Genomic DNA, 22,800 nt, shown 5'->3' on the forward strand with positions numbered 1-22,800 from the left:
CCCCCCCCCCCCCCATGAAGGAAAGTAGCTGCCGTGGTTGCCAAACACAAAGCCTGCTCCCTACAGCAGTGGCAGTCCCCCAGCTGCATCGGGGTGCTGCCTGCTGGGACATGGCTGCACCTGCAGTAGAGCTGTCACAGCGGGAGCTGCCCTGTCACCCTGTTTCTGAATCAGAGCTTTCAGTCCAGATGCTCATGAAACACATCTGCCAGGTCCCAGCTGGCAGTAAAGGGGCCGGGTTCAGATTTAGAGGTTTAACACCAAATTTCTCAATCTGGTGGAGCCAGAAGCTTGAGAAAACAAACTGTGGCCGGGGGCTTTAAGGTGAGCAGAGCACCCCACTTGCAAGTGCGTTCAACTACAGCAGACTGTATTACAGGGGCAGAGGGAACCCTAACATGACCTTAACAACTGCTATAACTATTAAACTGCCAAAATTATTAAAAATATTAGACATTAAACACTAATTGAAATATCAAACAGGCCGTCTCTACGTGAGATGCTGTCTGAAGCTATGGAAAAGAAATGTAGAAGGTGTTGTATTGGTAACACTTCTAGGCTCTGGCCTTCCATGCACATAGAGAAGGATGAGATGAAATGGAAATAGGTGAGATCAACCTCAGATGTGAAGAAGCAGCTGTGGCTGATACCATCTGCTTCGGTCTCTGGGAGAAAGGAACAAACATTTGTAGGGTTCCCTTTACCACCCCCACAAAGCTCGGAGAAGCCAGTCAGTATTTGATGGTCAGCTGGCTTCAAAGGTTGTCAATGATTAATTTTAATAATGTGGGTATTTATCCTGATTCATCACTAGAAACAGATCACATACATATCAATAAGGTCCTGGCTCTGTATTCAGGTCTAAATTTAGACAAAGGTGGGGGGGTAGATAGTCCATGGGCCTTTTCCAATAATTTTTCTTAAAATAGGAAGAGGTATGAGATCTCTCTAAGCCAAATAACTTTTTGTGTTGGATATGGCAGTTAGAGAGCTCGAACTGTTAAAAGTTTCTGACAGATTATTGTCCAGCTTCCTTCCATGAAGGTGAATGCAGGTAAGTTCATTTAGTAAAAATGGGATAAACTTGAAATTAAGGAGAAACCCATGCTTAACTGCAATTTATTTGATAGTAATGACAGCGTTTAACTTGTCCTTTTAAAAAAACTCCATCTTTGGTATTAAAGGAAAATCTCACTCATTTTAATTAGAGGAAACATGAATGACTCAGTCCACTGATACTTTTTCTTTTGGTTTCTAGAGAAAAAATACAAAACGAGTCCCAAGCTTTCGCAAGTTGCTGAAAACTAGTAAAATCAAACTTGACAACAAGTTAAAGAACAAACAGTTTAAGCAACAGAGCACTGCAAAGAAATACCGAAAAGAGCAAAGAAAGCTAAGACAAGCTGTCCGAGATGTGATCTCCAAAACACCTGCTCCGTTGGAGGAACACAAGAAAAAACATACAGGTAATTGTTGGCCTGTTTGTCAGGTAATGAATTTGCCAAAGCTTTAGATCCACTCATTATAGATGGGGGACCAGAGTTACTGAATATTTTCATGCTTCACCCTAATTTGTATATCGTGAAACCAGAGCTAAATCAATAGCATACAGATCTTTATTTATTCTAGGACTGAAGTTAGTGAGTATGTACATGTGTTATTGGTTTTTTTATTTTTTCACAACCAGCTCTTCAATCCAGTGACAAGGGCTACTTGCATGGTACATAACAAAAACATTGTAATATGCTTTATGTATGATGTTATGCTTTACTGATTACGTCAGAGCCTGTAGCACATACTGCTTGGTAAGGTGGATTGCAGAAAATGTGTGAAGTTTGTGTTTCCCACTTTAAAACTAACATGCTTAGATATTGGCATTCTGCACTTTTTTAAAAAAATCCTAACTTCTCTGATTTTTTTTGTTTTTATACTTTGTGAAGAGTGTCAGCATTGAGTCAGGTCATTGTTACCCTTTGGGCCGGTATATTTGCAGTATTATCTTTGAGACCAACACTATTTGCATTCCTGCCTCTTATTCCAGACCATTTCTTGTGTCTATTCTTTTTTCTAGCTGCTGGATTTGTATATTCCTATAGACTGACCTTCAGAGGCTACATTGAGCCTGGGTTTCTAACTGTACTACCCTCTTAGGGAGCCTGTGAGGTACTGTACAGATAACCAAAATACTTTAGATGTTCGAAATGTTCTACACTAAAAACAGTCTAGCTGTGGAATCAAGGAACTTGCAGGCTAATTTACCTTGCAGCTTGCTGGGTATGAACATGTTGTTAGACCAAGCTCACGTATCACTTAAGCATGCCAAAACTGTTTACATAGATTTCTTCATGATATAACTTGCACGTGATAGCTTGCTGAATACCATATTTTCTCACATATACCCTGCACCTTTCCCCCCAAAAAACAGCTGAGGAAAATTACAGTGTGCATTACATATGAGGAAAAGTGATCCCCATAGGTCCAGAAATTTGGTGGGGAGAGTGAAGAGGTGGCAGCATTAATTGCTGCAGCTCTGCGAGTAATGGGAATGAATACTGCCACTGCTCGCCCACCCCCATACACCAGATTTCCAGACCTAGGGGGAGCCCCCCTCCTCATCCATGCGCTGGATTGGGCTGGTGTTTGGGGTCAGACTCAGTGCACTAGCTCTGGGGTTGCATGCTAGATCAAACCTGGTATTCCAAATATGGACTGTCCATTGGCTCCAGGGCCAGACCCAGCACATGGCTCTGGAGTTGGTGTGTGGTCCAAGACTTGGCATCCTTAGACCTGCCATGTGGGGTTGGACCCACCATGCAGGATTGTGTCTTCTTCATGGCCCCAGAACTACTGTACAGGGTTGGACCTGGTACATAGCCCTGGACCCAGCATGTTGGATCAGTCAGTGAGCCCCATCCAGTGTATTGGGCTGGCAGCAGGCTCATCTTCCTAGTTGCTGCTACCATGATACTTTACCTAGATAAGGTCTTTTTTCTTTATGGTACCTTTGGAAAATCAGCCTGTTTTGTTCAGGGGCAGGTTATATGTGAGAATATACAGTATACCCATACCAGTTTTTATCTCTTTTTAAAAACAAACAACACACTTTCTTAGTGGGAGAAGTAAAAGACAGGAACAAGTTAGGCAGGAGTTCCTAATGTGACCCCTTTCAGGTGAGACCATTTGTGTAAGTCAGATGTATTTGGCATGCTAGGGGTGACTGCATCCTTTTAAATGCATAGACAGTGCCTAGCCTTTGCTGGCCTCTGGATAGCAACACTGAGCAAGTAGTGTATTGTGAATATCATTGCACTTCGCTGTCCCTGTGAGCCTCGGTTTAGACTTTTTCATTTTCTGTGGCTGCAAACAATACTGGAGAGTGTCATGATAACATGTTGGTACAGATTTGGTTCCATTGTATTAGATACTAATCATGGAATCATGAAGAATGTTGCTGTGATTCTGAGAGTGCTTATATCTGTAGTAGACTAGGAAAGCTTGTGTGTTCAAGAGCCCCAGTATATCTCTTGGCAGAAGACTTCATAGGTAGGGATCTCCATAAATTATACCGGAAGTGCCTCCTGCAGCAGCTTCTTTAATGTTTTCATTTCAGTGTTTGTGCTCCATCTCGTCCCCTGCCCCTGATTGGAAGAGGGATCCCACTGTTTTAAATAAGCCGCGTTTTTCGCTTCCCCAGTGATCAGCAGCAAGTGGCCCAGCGGGTGGGGCCCCTCCACCAATTCGGAGCAGGGTTTGGGGGGAGGGAGGGAGTGGAGAGGAGCAAAATGAAAAACATAAATGGAGCCACTGGGGTGCGGGGGGCACTTCTGGTGTGATTTATGGAGATCCTTACTTATAGGGTCATTCAAGCCAGACAGAATGAGAGTAGGGGACAGGCAAAAATTGTCCCATTGATCCTTGAGATTGGGGGTTGAGCAATAAGCAAACAACCTATTCTCATATATACATTAAGTTGTAGAAGCACAAGGTAATCTTCTGGGATGTGCTTGATGGTTGATTAATGTTAGCAAGACAAACCACATAGGTAAAGTTTAGCCCATGTGAGTGTTTGGCAGGACTGGGGCTAATGTGTGGAGCTGAACAGATATGATGGGTACAAGAATGGTCCATTTCAAGTTTGTATATGTGTACAGCATCTTACAACTCCATCCATTGTGTTCTGATGCAGCTGAAAAAGTAGAGGAAGAGGAGGAAGAGGAAGCTCTTCCTCTGGATATGATGGATGAAGATGACCTCAAATTAATGGAAGATTTGGCTCAAAAAGCATCATTTCTAACAAGAGACCTGTCTTCTAGGTAACTATTCTCTGTTATTCTTTGCAGTAAATTGGCAGGAGTAAAATTAAAAATTCCCAGGAGATTTATTCAAGTTGCATGCCTGGGTGTCTTTAGTTTTAGTGTTTACCTTCTTAGAAAGTGCAATCAGAATACATTTACCAGCACTCCTGTGGCTAAGCCATAGATACTGTAGCAAGATACTATCTCTGCCAAGTTTTCATCTCTGCTCCTTCATGCAAAGCAGATGGAATTTCCCAGGATCCAACAATTTTTTGATTCCTGTGTATAATAGAGGTGTTGTGTATGATAGAGGTCATGTGCATGGGCTTCCAGCCATTGTCTCTTAAATATTTTGGTAAGTTAATGATTGTGTGAGGGACCTTTGTGTTCTTTTCAGTGCCAAGGCTGTGGACACACATTGCTTTTGTGGCACTTTGTAATGCTACAAAAATAGAATGCTGTCAGGTAGGCACACTTGCAAAGCCTCTGGCTGGAATGCTACATTGTCCCGTCAAAGGTGTGCTCTGCAGCAAAGAGCTGGAAGGGGACTGCACTGTAGCTTCCCCAATGCCCAGTGATAGCTGCCATGACAGCAGCTGAAAGACAGCCCCATCATCTGTTGCTGTCTGGTGGCAACAACTGATTGGGCTGTCTGCAAGTGGCAGCAGCAGCGGTTAATTAGATAGTCTCTGCTGCCTGATTAGCCATTGCTACTACTGCAGCCTCGTCAGCATCCGGCCTAGAAGATGTTGCTTGGGTGACAGGGTAAATGCTCTGAGTATAAATGCTCAAGTATAAATGAACCTTAACCAACAGTAAATGTACACACCAACTTGTAGTAGGCTGTAAAAGAAGGTGGTACATGTTATTAATACTGGTCCAGTCCGTGTGGAATGGCTTATGAACTTAACGTAAGAACATAAGACCTGCTATTTACTGGGTCAGACCGTGGATACAGTATGCTGTCTCTCTCCTTGGCAGAGAGTGGATGCTAAGGATATGAAGATGGGGCCTTTTTTCTCTGTTCTCTTCCTGGCCTCTTGTATATTTGGACCAAGATCATAACCATTTTGTTTAATGGTAGTCTTACTAATGTGGTTTTCATAGTTCTAATGGGCACTGCCTTCCATTGCTAGGATTTATTTACACCCAGTGGTTGCAGTTTATCTTGCAGCCCCTTAATGTGGACACAGTACTATCAAAAAAGCTAAACAGATGAATGCTTTTAAATTGATGTGTCTGCCCATAGAATCATAGAAGTAGGTTCAGAAGGGACCTTGTAGATCTTCAAGTCCGACCCCCTGCCTGGGCAGGAGAAAAAAACTGGGGTCAAATGATTCCAGCCAGGGAGGCATCAAGCCTCCTTTTAAAGACCCCCAGGGTAGGAGCCAGCACCACTTCCCTTGGAAGTTGGTTCCAGATCCTAGCCTCCCATGCTAGGGAATTACACCATTTACTACTTTAAATCAATGCACTCTTGAGTAGACAAATTTTTAACATCAGCTAGGGGAGTAGTGGAATAACTTTGAAATCATACAATAACTGAACTCGCTTCTTATGCTAAGCTAACTATTGTTTTTCGCATCTAAGTTTTTTTAAAAAAAGTTGGAGCTTTGTAGAGATAGATTTTGTTTATAATGAGGAGAGTTTGTATGACATTTCATAAAACTGTCAATTTTAAAGTGGTAACTTCAACTGACAGACTTAGAGTAAATTCACTCAGAAGTTCCAGTTAATGAAAAATTGCATGAGTTTAAGGTGTGGGTGTTTAATCTTGACAGCAGACTTCTGTTTATAGTTGAATTCTTTTAATTTGTTGATGACTTGATTGAGTCTATCTTGCATCATGTAGTGAACCCATTCATGCCAAGAAACGAAAACAGGAAAGTGTGATTGACAAATATGAGAAAATGCCAAGACGCATGCAGGCTGAGCCGGAAAAAGAACTTATTCATCTACTTCCTATCAAAGACAAGACTGGCATTATTCCGCAAACCATGGAAAAGCCAGGTAAGAAACAGTCGCAGGAATCAGAATAAAAGGGCAACTAAATATGTTGTGTTTTGTTTATTTTGCCTATTGTCAGGTTGCAAATTTACATTCTGTTCTTGCAGTTGTCAACATTGCACAGAATGAAGAGGAGGAAGAGGATATGGAAGAAATGGAGGTAGCAGAAGGTAATCAAATGTCCTTATTAATAGTTAGACATTAAAATGAAGTACTGTTCAGAAGGAAATGGAGTTACAGGACTGCCTGTAATTTGACTGGCTGTAACGCATTGGGTTTGTATGTTGTCACATGCTATAATAGAGGGAACCACTTTCAAGTTTATAGCAGATATGTGCTGTTTCTTTTTATAAATATGAAATTCAGGTTGGAGGAGGTGAATTGAATCTTGTAGTAGGTATAACCTACCTATTGTAGTACTACCTATTGTAGTAGGTATAAACCACAGAAAGGGTTTTATACAGCTGCACTTACTATATGTAGTATATTTTCATATAGTATACAAAATATATAGAACTGGATTTCTCCATGCTACTTGTTAAGTGACAGCTAATATGCAGAAAAAGTGTGGAGACCCAAAGGAAAAAAACTAACTCTTAATTTGTTCCAGTATCTAGGGAAGAACCCCAGCCTTTACTCTCTACTGAGGAACTGCTTGTTCAAAGGAAAATAAAGCTGCAGGAGAAGAAAACCCAGATTGCAGGTCTAGCATCTGCCATTCTGTCTGACCCAGAAAATAATGTAGGTAATATTAGACTCTGTGGGTATGATACTGCAAATCAATCAGTTACAAAGTTCTGAAGTAATTGAGCAGTGGCAGAGTCTGCAGTCTGTCATGTACCTGTGGAAGAGCCACAAGCAACAGAAACTCCATGTTTCCCTGTGCATTGCAGAGTTGAGGGAAATGTTTGCTTTTATCATGTGTACAGACAGTCTGGTTCCATGTAGCTGTCTGGTTCTGTCCAGACCCTTCAGTAGCTGGAAACTCCATGACTGCCTTAGGTCTGTCTTACACATTGGGAGTGAGACTCCCATACTTCGGCTCTGTCAACTTGCTTTGTTCACAGGGTCTTAACCCTTAGGCTTTGCTTGCAGGCTCATGGTTAGATTCTTACTTAGTATGCAGAAATAATTTTCTATCGTTCTACTTAAGGTTGCAGTGACTTGGTAGATATAACATTACTGAACTATTTTATTGTGGATTCTTTGGGGTTTATTGGCTTTCCTCATACTTAATAGTGTTTATTAATCCATTACGTTAGTGTCACTGCACTATAACGGTTTTGTTTCCTAATAGGGTGGCATTCTTGTTCCTCCGATTTGCATAAAAGTGTACAAACTTATTTCTGTTTGGTAGGTAACTCATAATTGATCCTTTCACTCATTTTTCCTTGAACAGATTAAAAAGCTGAAAGAGTTGCGTGTCATGCTGATGGAACAGGACCCCAATGTGGCTGTCATCGTTCGGAAGCTGGTCTTGGTTTCTTTGATGGAGATATTTAAAGATATAACTCCTTCTTACAAAATTCGGCCTTTGACTGAAGCAGAAAAAGCTACAAAGGTTAAGCTTCAGGATTTTTTATGCAGTCTTGTGAAAACTTCCTTGACTTTATTTCTGATGCTAAAACAGATGCTTAATTTTAGTCTGTTTTTTGAACTAATGTAAACAGTCATTGTTAATGCCAAGGAGAGTCTTAGGTTCTGACTTCTAGAATCTGTCCAGTTTGTTAAAGTACAAATATATGGTTAGATGCTGATGATAAATTGAGGGAAATAAAATATTAAACTTTGAGGGGACTTGTTAATACCATTTCCAAAATGTTTTATGCATCCATCTTTTAAACCAGGTGGACACTAAACAACCGCTTTGGGTTAAGGGATGTGTGATACATACGTAATTTTTAGCAATACTGCAAACACGGGAACAAAACAGCTTTCCCTATTTGACATAGGGAACTAGAATGAATTATAAATCACTGAAAGTTATCATAAAGAATATAATTACTAAAGTATCCAGAATTGGCTCAGATCTTTGTGCCTGTGTGTTTAATTAACCAGTAAACAACTATAGGATACCTCATTCTCCTGGACTTATATAAGGTTGCTTTAAAAGGTACGTTTCAATTGAGATGGCACAGTTTCACAGACATTAGGGCTGGAAGGGACCTCAGAAGATCATCGAGTCCAGCCCCCTGCCCAAAGGGCAGGAAGTCATCTGGGGTCATAGGATCCCAGCAAGATAAACATCTAATTTGCTGTTGAAGGTGTTCAGTGTGGGTGCTTGAACCACCTCCGATGGCAGGCTATTCCAGACCTTAGGGGCTTGGACAGTAAAGAAATTCTTCCTTATGTCCAGCCTGAAATGGTCTTGCTACAGTTTATAACCGTTTGACCAGTTGAGGCTTTTAAATTAATTTCAAAAAGTTGATCACATCCCACTTAAAACCCTGCTAATGAAATAGATCTGGTGGGGAAAAGGGGGCACTTCTTTTACATACCAAAACTTACACAATAGTAAAGGCAGAAGTTATCTTAAATATATCCCTAGAAAAGCCCTGGCAAAAGAACAGACATCTCAACTTCAGTGTGGCAATATTAATTAATTGCAGTACTTAACAGTTTTAAAGAAAATCTAATCTATTATATTTGCAGGTTAAAAAAGAAACTCAGAAACTAAGAGAATTTGAAGAAGGTCTTGTGAGCCAGTACAAATTTTACTTGGAAAATCTGGAACAAACAATTAAAGGTATAGTGTGAGTTGTCCTTGTTTCTTAATGTACATTTCTAGGTGGAAGATCTTGATCCTGCCAACAGTTACACCCATATTATCTCACTGAACTCAGAGCTAGTGGCATGCATGAAGTTATTCAGATGTTTGCAGTATTGAGGCCTAAATGTTTCTATTCAGAATGAATACTGCTCTCTGCATCTTTTATCTGACTCTTTCACAGGAATCTGTACACTAAGATTTATTTTGTTGAACAAAATATCAGGAAGGCAAACAGAAAATTGTTCAAAGTAAGGTAGTTCCCATGAGTTTTCCAGAATAACAGAAAACACAATTCTTTATAGACTGGAAGCAAAGAAAGCTGAAGAAGAGTAACGTGATCTCATTAAAAGCGTATAAAGGTCTGGCAGAGATTGCAGTGAAATGCCTCTGTGAGCTGCTTGTCGCACTCCCTCATTTCAACTTCCACAATAACATTATTGTCTTGGTTGTACCCCTCATGAATGACACATCAAAGCAGGTGAGTATAGTTATTATTTCTTATGTTTTTAACAGAAATTCTTTATGTTTGGTTTTGAAAATTCATTTTGAGGCAACCATATTGTTGCCTTATTGTTGTTATATCCCTTATCAGTATTTTACAGTCTTCGCATTTTTTTAAATATTGAGTTGTCACATCTTGTAAATTTTGACATAAAAAGCATAGCTGTAATTGATTTTCCAATCTTTGTACTCTCCTATGCCATAGGAAGGGTGTGTGCGCCCAAAAGCTTGCAGATAAAGCAAATTTTTTGCAATTATCCAGTTGGTCTGATAAAAGATATCACCTCAAGAGTTCTGATTATTTAGTTGTAACTGAGAAACTATTGGCACAGGTTGGTCTCTTTCATATTGCCTCTTCAGAATAAACATTTCAGTTAACTTTCAGATTTCAGAAATGTGTTGTGAAGCAGTGAAGCAGCTCTTTAAACAAGACAAACTTGGCATTGCTTCCTTGGGTGTAGTTAAAGTAATATCTGGTCTAGTGAAGAGCAGGAATTATGATGTTAGACCTGAGGTAAGTGTATTTTGTTGTGCTTTTCTTTTGACAGTATCATAAAATGCTAAAAAGTAAGAAGTAAAATGATGTAACGTCTTCCCTTTGCCATTCTATATTTCATTACCTTCACTGAGCCTAGAACAAGCTTAGGGCTTTTTGACTTTCCTTAAAACAAGTTGGGGGGGGCAGGAAAGTCTGTTTTATATTTCTTAACTTTCCGATAATTCAGCACTTGTCTAAATAGGGGCAGGCAGTTAACATATTAAACATTTTCACAAAATAAAAAGTGCTAAGAAAATCAGTTCAGAAATCATTTCAGTCTGCCATGAGATACAGTCTTCCTGTGATGTCACAGCACCTCTTAACTTTGCTGTCTTCTCTCTCTGGATTTCTGTCTGTGTTTGATCCACCATGCTCATGTGATCTCATAGGGCATTTCTACACATGTGCTTTAATGCATGGTAGCCTATTTTATTGCTCATTAAAGCATCACATTAAAAATGTGTGATTACACTAATGTGCAGTAAAATAGACTACTGCACATTAAGTGTCACTTAAAAACTATGTGTGTTCTTTACTGTGCATTGAGGCAGCCTAATGCCTATTTATTTAGTACCTCACATTGGAGATATTAAATTTAATGCACATTAAGAAAAGTGCCTTAATGCATGTGTTAGACATGCCCAAAACGTGGTACCTGATGTAGTCAGAGGGGGGGACACTTCAGTGTATCATCTAAAATGTAATCCAGACAGGAATCTCAACATATAGGAAAGAATAGATATATGAAACACTTAAAATTTAACTTTTCTGGGGTACCAGAGCACCATAGGTAGAAGCAGCTTGATGTGATAGTGAGTCAGAATGTAACGTTCAGTTCACTTCAAACTGATATGTTTCAAACTGACTTGAAACAAAATCCCTCTTCAACTCCCTCCCTTACCCCAGCAGAAAATGAGAACAGATTACCAAGAATTTCCAAAAACTTAGGCTTTATAGGAACCACATTTTCTGTCACAAATCATTTTGATGAAAATTTTCTGATACACTAAGGATTTTTTGTTAGCGTGATATATAACTGAACACATCGAGTCTTGTATTGCCAGACAGTATCTAGATGGAGTGGTCTGAGTACGATGCTAAACATGGGAGAGATTAGGATTGGCTGGACAAAAAGATTGAATTGAGGGACTTTGGAAATGTGTGGAGGTTGAGAAGCCTGGAAGTGATAACAAGTCAGGAGAAAAGTCAAGAACTGTTTTGAGGAACTGTAGGGAGGTGAGGGTGCAGACTCAGTTGTATCCAGAGGCCAGGGGACAAGAGAGACTAGGTTGGCAATGAGACAGGTTGGAGGGAACACAGGAAGAAGAGGTCATATTTGGAAGGTAACAGTCATGCTCCCCTTCTGGCTGAAGTCAAAGCTAGGATTTGCATGTCTCAAATATTTGAGAACCCTACTGGGAAGGTATGCGTCTCATGTCCCGTCAGTGGTCCAGAAAGTTGTCAATTTATAATCCTTTAGCTGAAGGGGCAGGAATCTGAGTTGTTGATCTAGAAGTACTAGTCCTGCTGATGATTCATAGGTTGCAAAGTCAAGCATTCAGAAGCTAAAATAGCCAAGAATTAAGATTATTAATACAACCTTAATGTAACCACTATGGGCATTTGCATCATGATACAGCCTTTAATTATCCAGTCGCACTGAACCCTGCTTCACTCATTACGTGTGATGTATGGTGCAGATAATGAGCAGATGTTCAGTATTTTATTTTATTCTCCTTGTTCCAGGTGTGACCATACCCCATACTTTATTAACTGCACAGTATTCAAACTTTACTCTGAGTAGAGAATTACTTTTTCTAGAGCTTCAGGAATGCTAATCTAGATGCCTGTGAGTTGAGGGGTTTATTTAAAATGATTTAATGAATGATGAAGTTCTGGCACAAAGACATTTGCATCAAAAGCATCCACTGATTTTGAGTACCCAGTTTGAGATGTCTAGTGCCTGATTTTTTTCAGAATATTTAACACCATAGCTGAAAGTCGAATTCTCATTGACTCATTGAAGATATGAATGTCTGATATACTGCAGATCTGACTGAAGGGCTCAAATCAGGTGCGGGTGACTACTTGTGAAAAGCTAGCTTATTCAGTTTGTCTGACATTGAATAGGAGCACTGTGGCAGATGCAGGGATAGATTCTGTTCTCTGGGGCAGCATTTGATGGCTTTAACCCAAGACCTTCCTTTCTCTTCCTGCAGTTCCCAGCCAACTCCTGCAACAGCTAAGGGAGTGGTTCTGCAGGCAAAAATCTTGACTGCACAACTCTGATTCACTTGATTTTGCCACTTCAGCATTCTTTGAAGATAGCTGTCTTGGTGCATGTGTGTTTAGTCAGTGTAAAATAAAATACCGTGTAGCACAGCAGCTACAGTACATGGAATATTATATGAATATTTGTTTCTTATTTTCTGGTGGCAAGTAACTGCTAAGCTTCTATCATTGTATTTACTGCATGTGACCTCGTTTGATTCCAGCCACTAAATATTTTAGTTATTCTCATTTTAGGTGTTAAAAATATTCCTTCACTTAAGAATTAAGGAAGTAGAAATGAAAAAAGACACAGAAGACATTACTGCAAAGAAAAAATTTATGACCTGTAAAGACAAAAGGAAAAATCTTTCCAGAATGCAGAGAAAGGTATGATTTGTGCTTTCTTATCATCTGCCTTTAGTGCATGCAAAGGTTTACCTTTATTATTTCTAGATGCTGGTAATCTGCTTGCCTTGGCAAGTATAGTGAGCATCTGGTACACAATGAAGAATTGAGTTGATCTTCCTAATTCTGTCTTTTCCCCCTATTTAATTACTTTCCAGTGCTGCAGATAATACCCCAAATGTAGTAGTTTGGGAGAAGGGGTTATTTAGAAAAGTAGTTACTCTTCTGCCATCCTTAAAGCAACTTCAGGCCACTCTACAACTTGCATAGGGCCATAGAACCCTGATACAGAAGGGAGCGCTGGACTCTGGGTTTTCAGGCTTTTGGGAAATTAATTTGCAAGAATATTTGATGTCTTAAAGATAACTGTATTTTCAGTGGAAGAAAGCAGAAGAAAAACTGGAACGAGAACTCCTGGAAGCAGAAGCCTCAGAGAGTAAAGAAAAAAAACTGAAACTGGTAGGGAATTTCAGAAATTCCTTTCTTATTGCTGCAGTTATTTATGTAAGGAAATAAAATGAGACCTCTATAGCCTAATTTGGTGGCTTTTGTTTGGAACATTGGTTCCCTAGGTAAAGCCTGTAGTAACAGGCTGGTGATGCACAGCTTCTCATGCATAATAAACATGGCATGTCCAGGTGAGAGGTGGGATGGAGTCGCATCTTGTAATGAGCAGATGTAGTTGTGCCGAGGTGACTGAAATTATCACAGCACTTGTGCAGAGCAAGCAGAGGACAGTGACACCTGCCACTAAAATGACAGACCAGTCTATAGAGAAGGCATTCTAATAAGGTACAAAAGTGAGAGTACTAGGATCTGTCCTTGGGCTTTCTTTGGCATTTCTTAGAAGAGTGCTGCTGTTGGACACCAGACCAGAAGGGTATTATGTCACCATTCACAAAAGTTGTGTAATACTGGTCCCAAGGTGCTGGTACACGTGGAACCTGACACTGCAGGCTCAAAACACAGTTCCCTTAAGGGTGTACAATAGTTTAGGATCTGTTCACTGTCACATACTTCCTTTCATTTATTTGTGTTTTTAAAGTAGTCCCTGGTGACGTGGTAGGTCAGATTTAAAATTAGAAGCGTTGTTTGTTGTTTAGCCAAATATGGAAATGTTGCCAATATTTTTTTCCTCTGGAACACTGCCCCATCTGTTGACTTCCTAATATGCAACTTTATCCTTTAAGCCAATACATATTGATTATTTCATGTCAAATTTTGGGATAGCTATGCTTCTAATTCACATTTTTTGGAAGAGTTGGTTAAAAGGAAAGTTTTGATTTTGGTAATTCCTGGTTCCCATGCTTATTAATTTTATTTTACATACTTGTATCCACAGCACACAGAGACCCTGAATATAGTGTTTTTAACATACTTTAGAATACTGAAGAAAGCACAGAAATCGCCTCTTTTGCCTGCAGTGCTGGAAGGTCTTGCAAAGTAAGAGCTATAAATTAATGTTTTTCTACATATTAAAAAAATAAGATGCTGAAAAGGCGGTTTAAAAATACTTTGTTTGAGCATTTAGTGTAAGATAAATAGAAATAAAGGACAGTAAAAAATCCTTTTTTTGTATTTTTTATGTATTTCTATCTAATGTCATTGCCAAAGCAGGGTTTAAAGAAATACTGTTTGATACACAAAGTGATTGTGCATCATTTATTCTGGTCTGCTTCTAAAGAAATTGAAAATCATTCTTTGCTCTAGTTAGTACAGTTGAAGTTGGCAGGTTGTGATGAATTTTGAGGTTGAATTATCAATTTGTGGTTAGATGGAGAAGCATTAAAAGAGCAGCTGATGAAAGTACAACTTAAAGATGCAGTTTTTGTTGGGTTCCAGAGACTTTGAAAAGTGTTTTGCAGATAAAGTTGTGTAGAAGTAAAAAAAATAAATAAATAAAAATTCCTCTGATTCTAGGTTTGCTCATCTGATAAATGTGGAATTTTTTGATGACCTGTTGATGGTTTTGCATTCTCTGATTGCCTCTGGTGTAAGTTAAGCCTTTTCTATCTGCACTGATTTGATATTTTCATAAAATTACATTTTATGTAGTGCCTATCAGCTGTTCTTTTGTATTTCCAGGACCTAAGCTATCGGGAGAGCCTTCATTGCATTCTCACTGCTTTTCATATTCTTTCTGGTCAAGGTGAGATCTTTTTATAAATAAATAATTTATAAATAAATATAAGTTTATAAATAAACTTTATTTTTTATTTGAGTTGATATATTTGAATAAAGCTATTTACGTGTGGTTATTTTAAACAGGTGACGTTCTTAATATCGATCCTTTGAAGTTCTATACTCATCTTTACAAGACGCTGTTTAGGCTACATGCAGGTAACGTATTTTAACACCTGAATGGATATGATGCTTATTTTGCCTTTTTGCATTAGTCTTAATATAGTACATCAATTTTAAGATTTTTTTATTATATGCTTCTAAAATGGGTGGCACTTTTTAAATTGGTTAGGCATTCTCCTGTGGTAGTGCAGTGTTTATTAATTTAATGCAGGTAGTAATAGTTATAACTGTATTGCATAGCACCACTTTCAACCAGTGCCATTTCACTGGGGACTAGTGAGTGACCTTGCATCAGCAACTGATCTCTTCTTAGTTTTCTGATTTCACATTATTGGTCCTTTGCAGTTTATGTTTTCTATAATTACATTCTTAATAGGCACTTTTAGATATTTAGAATTTAAGTACTAAAATAGATTTAATTAACTTGTATTGACAGAGAAGGAGATCAGAAATGAACTGTTGAATTGGGGGGGTGTATGTGATACTAAATTGTATAGTATGTATGCATTTTTAAAATTATATAAATAATTGAAAGAGTAATTGGTGCAATTAGGACCAAAACACCCTTCATAATGTTTAAGGTTCCTTATTGCAGTAAATATAGTGTTAGAAAGATAGTATAAAAGGAGTTATAGGTGTATTGTTTCTGTCTATAGCAGGCATAATTTTATAAAACTGTCTGAATGGTTTTCATCAGGTTGTTAATTACTGAGTTTCGAACCATTTAAGCTTTAGTACAGTGTTCAAAGGCACTAATATCTAATTAATGTCTTTCACAAAGCATTTTTTCCTGGAAATGGGATTTTATTTGTTCCATTAAAATTCTATTTTTAAGGTGCAACAAATGATGATATGATAATAGTGCTTCAGTGCCTGGATGTAATGCTTGCCAAACGAAGAAAACAGGTTTCCCAGCAACGAGCCTTGGCCTTCATAAAGCGACTTTCCACCCTTGCTCTCCATGTCCTTCCAGATTCCAGTGTGGGCATCTTAGCATCCAACAGAGTGTTGATGCAGGTAAGTTTTTGCTGCGGTAGCAAAACTTTTGGATTGTTGTTGTAGCTGTGATGGTCCAGGCAGAGTATAAGAGGCAAGGATTCATGCTTTATCTTTTATTAAACCATTTTTGTAGATGAGAAGGTATTGGACAAGCTTTTTTATATACCTGAGGAAGAGCACTTGATGTCTGAAGGCTTGTCCAACAGCTGTCCCAGCAATACAGTTGGTCCAACAAAAGATAACACAAAATCCTTGCTTCTCATACTTTTATTATTTTTAAATTTTCATTGTATTAAAGAAATGATTTGAAGTATCTGAAACAGTTTTGATTTACCCAATATTTTCTTGAATACTGCTCAGACTGATAGTGTGAGTGTTATATTTTATATTTAACTTGTGTATAGAATGTAACCCCTTTTGCTGGTGATGATGTTAACAGACATTCCCCAAGACAGACCTCCTGCTAGACAATGAATCTCAAGGTAGTGGACTTTATCTCCCAGAACTGGATGAGCCGGAGTATTGCAACGCTCAGAATACAGCTCTGTGGGAATTGCACTTGCTGAAGGTGAGTTGGCTGTATAATTTGGGGAGCTAGCAAATTGTTTCATTACTTACTTAAATACAGAGCTAGGGTATGATTCTTTTTTCTTAGCAATCTGTGGGATTTAGGACATACTCACATCCGGACCTTTAAATGCCTATGTGCTTCCTTAATAGTGGTTGTAGGCGCCTAAATCCAACATGTATGTAATCAAAACCCTTCTCATCTGCCACTTTAAGCATGGAAAGCTTGAAGTCACTTTGCTCCTAAGTTTCCACCAGAAAGTTCCTTGGGTACCTTCATGTGTGGCTCTGGGTCTGTATCCTGATGGTGCTGAGGGACTAGGCATCTCATGCTTAAGAGAGATTGAGATCCAGGAATTAGGTGGAGGAATGTCTTGTTTGCCTATGGGACTTTACATGGTGGGACACTCTCTGAGCACACCCCCAGAATCAGGACCTGCCCAAAATGCAGGAGAAGGGCTGGGGACTCCTATTTCACTTTACAGTATAGGGTTTTCATGGAACTTAAATTAAGGGTGAATTGGGGGAGAAACTCCCTTTTAAAGGGGATTGATTTTTAACAGGTGAGATTGAGAGCTGCATTTGAAATAGCCTGTAGTCTGGTGGTTAGAGCATTCAGTTTAGGACTAAGAGATCTGGGCTAATGTTTCCTCTGACAGAGTAGTGCTTTGAAACCAGACCTCCCTCATCCTCAGGAGTGAAGATGGTAACCACAGGGAAAGGTGGGGCCCCATGGCTCTTCCTTTCCTCTCCCTCTCTCCACATTTCCTATTGGCCAGCTTGAGGGGCTTCATTTTTAGCCTGGTGTTTTTGGTGGGTCCCATTTTGAGGTGTCTGATGCTCTGTATAGGGAGTCTGAATACCTACTCAGGCCTGTGGATTGCATGAAGTAGCAGAATTGTTACTTTTCCTGTAACCTTGCCTTATGCTGAGACTCTGCATCCTCTCCTGTCACTCTCTGGCGAGGGTCCTGTTCCTTTCCTCCTTTAAATGGCAGTGCCTCATTCCCATCCTTCCCCTTATCAGGATCCCTGTCTCTCCCTTCCCGCTCTCCTGCCCTTAGGTCTCTATGCTTCCCACCCCATTATGGTTCCCTGCTTCCACACCCACCCGAGCATTTCCTCCTCCCTGGGCCCTGCTTCCCATATTATCCCTCTCCTTAGTCCACATCCCACTTGCTTTTTCTTGTAGATCCCTGTGTGCTTCCTGCTCATTGTCCCGTCCGTCCTTCTGGTCCTTGTGTTTTCTCCACACACCTTTGCATGCTCCAGTTCTCCATTCTCTCCTTATGTGGCTTTCTTGACAAAGGCAATGTTCCCAAGCACCGAGTTGAGCTGCTGCTGCTTCTGGCTTGTAGGCAGCAGCAAGATTTCTGTGCTGGTGACATCAGCCAGTTCAAGGGTCTGAATTTTCCTGGGCCTCGGGCATTTTGACTGTTCTGATTGGCAGCACAGTTACGAGTGCTGTGCCAGTGCATATTGAGACCGTTCCTTTTAACTTTGCAGTTGGCTGCATGTGACATGCCAGGGTTACTCTGTGAGAGGCAAACAGAAACATGATAGTTGGGTGTTAGACCTCGTTTCCCTCAGAGAATGGCCAGGCAAAAGAGTTGTACCAGCATTAAATTGTCCTGTTTTATCACGTTACAGTGAATATCATGTTACACTGAATATTATATTAAATGGAAAATACTTACTGTGAAAGAAATGTTGTTCTGTAGCCCTGGCTACAGCAATATCAAGGAAGAAGAGTAAGATTAACTATGGTGACATGTGTTGGGGACACAATAGCTGTGTGATTGGTAGAGCTGTGGGGTTGACCTTTTAGAACACCAGCTAACCCTTGGGTTCAGCTCTCATGCTGAAACGGGAAAGGGGTTTATACACCAAAAGTTTTCTGTTGAATCTGTAAGTGCAAGTATAAGTTTGACCTGACCGGTACAGTACACATGTTCATTTCTTTGTATCCCTCACCAGCTACCCTTTTTCTTTCAGAGACACTACCACCCAACTGTGCAAAGGTTTGCAGCTCATCTTATTGCTGGTGCTCCAGCTGAAGGCTCAGCAGCTCTCAAGGCTGACTTGAGCCGAAGGTGAGACTCATAAGTTCTTTTGAAAAACAGACTGGCAGACCAGTGCTTATTCTGGTTTTGTAATTTCCCAGGAATTCAGTTTCCATGCACTTCAAGAAAGTGAATTTTGAAGAACAAAAACACACTGGTTCTTTTATAAGTGCAAAAGATGAATGCTGTTTGTCCAGGGCTTGTTGCCAGGTTATGCAGAGGATAGAAGTTCTTTGTGTAGCAGGCAGTGCCCGCTGGGAACATTGAATCTACAGACCCATTCTCTGTGGATTCTGATTTTTCTACATGTAACTCAGCTGGGTATTTAATCCACTATAATAATTTAAGGGCATTTTCCTTGCTCTTAATTTGTGTCATTATCTTGACTCTCCTGACTGTCTGATTTATATCACTTCCCACATTGTTGTTCTGTACTGTTGGGCATGTCTCTTTTGCAACATGGAATATTCAAGCACGTTACTGTCAGTTCATTTAGTTTTAAAATGAGACTGTTATGGAAATACACATACTGTTCTGTTTCCTTAATTGTGTAAAACATGTGTTTATAGGTCTGCTACAGAACTTTTTGGGAACTATAGTATGAAAGGAATGACTTTCAATCCTCCTGTTGCCTCAGTTACACCCAGAAAAAAGGTAAGGTCCCTCAGCATCCTTTCTGATGCATATATTTAACAAATATACAGTGGAGCTTGGGGCTCCCTGTGCTGCAGTCATGAGCAAATGTGTTTGTTTTGGTTTTATACCCAGTGTGCTTTCTTAGCTTTTTACTGGGATCAGATAATGGTGGCGATAAAGGAGAGAAGCAAAGTTTCATTTCCCAGAGTGCCAACACATGTAGTACCAAGAGTGTTTTGTATTTCCTTTTTCTGATCTTTTCATACTTTCCAGTGATTCAGTGCAAGTTTGTCATTTTCTTTAATTATAAACCTTATTTTGTAGAAATGCTTTCTTGTTCCAAAAGTTGGAGGTGGCAGGATGGCCAAGGCCTGAGAGCTCTGGGTTCAGTTTTAAGAAGGAGAAAATGTTGTCCATCGTTGCCAAGTTATAGTTAAAAATATATAAATATTAAAGCAACCCAACACTGGGAAGTAAAAAGGGATTATGTAGCAGACCTCAGTGTAGGACATGACCTAGCTGACAGCTCCCACTGAATGTCCTGTGAATGCCCTCTCCTCAAAAATGATACTCGATTCTGATTTTCTCTTGTGAAAACATAGCAACTATTAACCTCATAGTTAATAGGGCTCTACTGAGAATGTAATTGTAGCTGTTATTTCTGTCCTTTTGTAAGGGTTTCTAGCTTGTTTGTCCCTCCTAGAGTCAACAGCAACTCTGGATGATAACACCACGAATGGCAGATGGATTTTGAAGAGTAATAATCAAATGAGAATGCCTAGCACATACTATCTTTTCAAATCAGGAATTTAGAAGTGGTTTTATATATTCATGTGGATCACATCTATGACATTAATGGGGGGGGTTATACTTGTTCCTCTAGCAAACTTTAACAGTATCTCAGTTCTAGCATGCCATGGTCCACTTGTTTCTGACTGTCTTCCCTCAGTCCTTATGACAGTGGACTTGTATTCAGTCTCTTGACTTTGCCCAGGAATGGGGATTCTGAATCAAGACACAACTTTCACCTTTATTCCTACCTTTGCCTGATTTCAAACTACTTCTCTCATCTCCTTTGGGGCCTTTGTTCTCTTGTATCTGCATGTAACATCTTAGCCCAGTAATTTTTTAAAGCTTTATTAAAACTATTGGATTAGATTCAAATGGCAGGTGTGATCTTTGTCTGAATTCACAGCAGGAGGTCAGAGTGGCAGCCTCCCCTTATTTACAGAGAAGGGAAACATTTCTCTGTCTAGAAAACAAGTCCTTTCTCTGTAAGTGATTTCAAGAGGGAAAGGTAAAAAGACACCTTGAGAAACCACCACTTTGACTTTACTGAGCTTTATACAATTTACCATTTTATTCATTTCAGGATAAATTTTCACCAGGCAATTCCTTCCTGCATGAAGATTTGAAGGAACTGATTCAGGCACACCTCAGCCAGCCTTCTCTTCATAGAACCTTGGATTTTGCTAAACACTTAAAGGAATCGTCGATATCATAAGTATTATTGCCAGCGTAATCAGCTTCTTAATTGTGGGAAGAAAGTAGTTACAATTAAGAAATTGATACTAAACGTCTTTAGAGGATTTCATATAAACTCTTGTTTTGGAGCTGGTAATGCAGTGCAGTGCTGAGGTACAGAGTAAAGCAGTGTATTCTGCACTGACCATTCTGGGGTAACTGGACTGCATGTCCAGGTTTCACTTCCCCTAAGAAATGTACAAGCAAGCACTCATGGAGGCAGGTGGGGCTGCAAACAATTGACTGTAACTGCTTGACGATGTACATTATTGTGATATTTTTTGTTTATGGAATTTTTTTTGTAATGGAGTATGTAAATCTATATTTTGTTAAAGATCATTGGCTTATGTTGACAAATAAATATATTCAGGAAATAGTAATATGGGATTCAATTCTTTGCTGTTTATATTAAAATGCCTCAGGAGTCTTATGTGCGTGAGCAGTAACTAGTGTGCATTTATGTACTTATTTTTTCTGACTGGTCCTACTCATGAAAGTCACCCTTTCAGAAGATTTTCCTTTTTTACTGTTGTTTTCTTTCACTGAAATCTTTATGGTATGTACTGGTCCAGTGGAATTCTTCATAGGCTGAAGGGATCCTACCCTTTTTTGATGTTTTGGACATTGGTGAATGAAGCATACATTGATACCTTCAATAAACCAGCACCTTGGCAAGGATTCTGGAGAGGCTCAAGGGAAAGATTTAAAGCCTTATGTCTTCAGAGTACTTTCTACTACTGCATTTGATGGCTTAGAACAGAGGTTCCCAAACTGTGGTATGCATAACCCTAGTGGTACACAAGACATCTCTGTGGGGGTACATGGGAGAAATTGTGTAATGGTGGATTTAATTTTCATTATAATAATAATTGGCATTTAAGGGGTTAAAATATAAAATGTTTGCCGGTAGGGGTATGCAGACAGCTGGTAAATCTGGAAGGGGGTACACAATAAGAAAAAGTTTGGGAACCTCTGGCTTAGAAGCAGCTACGTTTTAAATCATTTTTATGTTAGCTTTTTCCAGATAACATTTACAATACATAAAATAATCTAAAAGTGGAAGTCACTGTTTATAAAGAACTGTTCTGTAGCATAGGTCTGTTACAGATGCAGTGTGTCATGTGTCCAATTGAGGCACTGTTTCAGATCTGTGCTGTTTTTTCCCCATGTGCCAAACAACCTGTAGTACTTTGAAAGTGTTTCTTTACTTTAGGACCTAATTTGAGGCCTTTAAATGTTACTGATGTAAATAATAATATATATTTACTGTGAAATTTTGTAGGAAGCATTTTTTATCACCATGCCATTAATTTTCCATCAAAATATATAATTCTAGATAATACAACACAAATGCACAAATATTTTATTTTTAAAGTACATTTTTGTGAGTGGACATAAATTAGACCTTAAACTGTATTTTTTCACCATGTAAACTGTTTGTAGGAGTAGCATTTGTGCAGGGGGTTGGACCAGATGACCCTTGAGGTTCCTTCAACTGTGATTCTAAAAGGGCCTGTTTAATATGTGCAGCAGCATTGTACAAAGTGTGCTCCATGCGCTTTTCACTTTCTGGGTAAAATGCCGCTCCTTAGCTTGTAAGTAACTCTGATTCTTGAGTTCTTAAATTACTCCAGAATGGTTGTGATTTTAAATTCTAAAATATTTAGAATGAGCATCCCATTACCAATAATTTTCTTGATTTGGGGAAGCAGAAATAGAAATCGACGTCTCAAACCATTTATTCTTCAAACATATACAAATACAAGTTTACTTTTCAAGTCAGCATAGAGAAAGTAGTCCAGGTGGAAAGTTAGTTTTAAAATACAGCTTTATATAAATTTAAAACTATATGAAGACTGGCATAAAGTACTTTTCCATTGTCAAAATGCTGATGTATTTTAAAATAGTAGAATGAAAACAA

General features: G+C 39.2%; 1 protein-coding gene across 1 annotated transcript; it reads left to right on the forward strand.

Annotated features, from left to right (window-relative positions):
- Window positions 1-1,048: 1,048 nt before the first annotated feature.
- On the forward strand, window positions 1,049-21,259 carry NOC3L (NOC3 like DNA replication regulator). Its single transcript, XM_019502114.1, has 21 exons — window positions 1,049-1,054; window positions 1,259-1,466; window positions 4,187-4,313; window positions 6,148-6,305; window positions 6,410-6,472; window positions 6,913-7,043; window positions 7,702-7,863; window positions 8,955-9,048; window positions 9,375-9,550; window positions 9,959-10,087; window positions 12,638-12,769; window positions 13,166-13,246; window positions 14,130-14,230; window positions 14,708-14,780; window positions 14,873-14,936; window positions 15,056-15,127; window positions 15,927-16,108; window positions 16,530-16,658; window positions 18,652-18,749; window positions 19,289-19,373; window positions 20,728-21,259. Exons 1-21 carry the CDS (start codon window positions 1,049-1,051, stop codon window positions 20,857-20,859), a joined length of 2,403 nt encoding a protein of 800 aa, XP_019357659.1. The 3' UTR covers window positions 20,860-21,259.
- The last annotated feature ends 1,541 nt before the right edge of the window (window positions 21,260-22,800 follow it).

The sequence above is a fragment of the Gavialis gangeticus genome, unplaced genomic scaffold (assembly GCF_001723915.1).
Source record: "Gavialis gangeticus isolate Ggan-Ray unplaced genomic scaffold, GavGan_comp1, whole genome shotgun sequence".
In the NCBI taxonomy this organism is placed as follows: domain Eukaryota; kingdom Metazoa; phylum Chordata; order Crocodylia; family Gavialidae; genus Gavialis; species Gavialis gangeticus.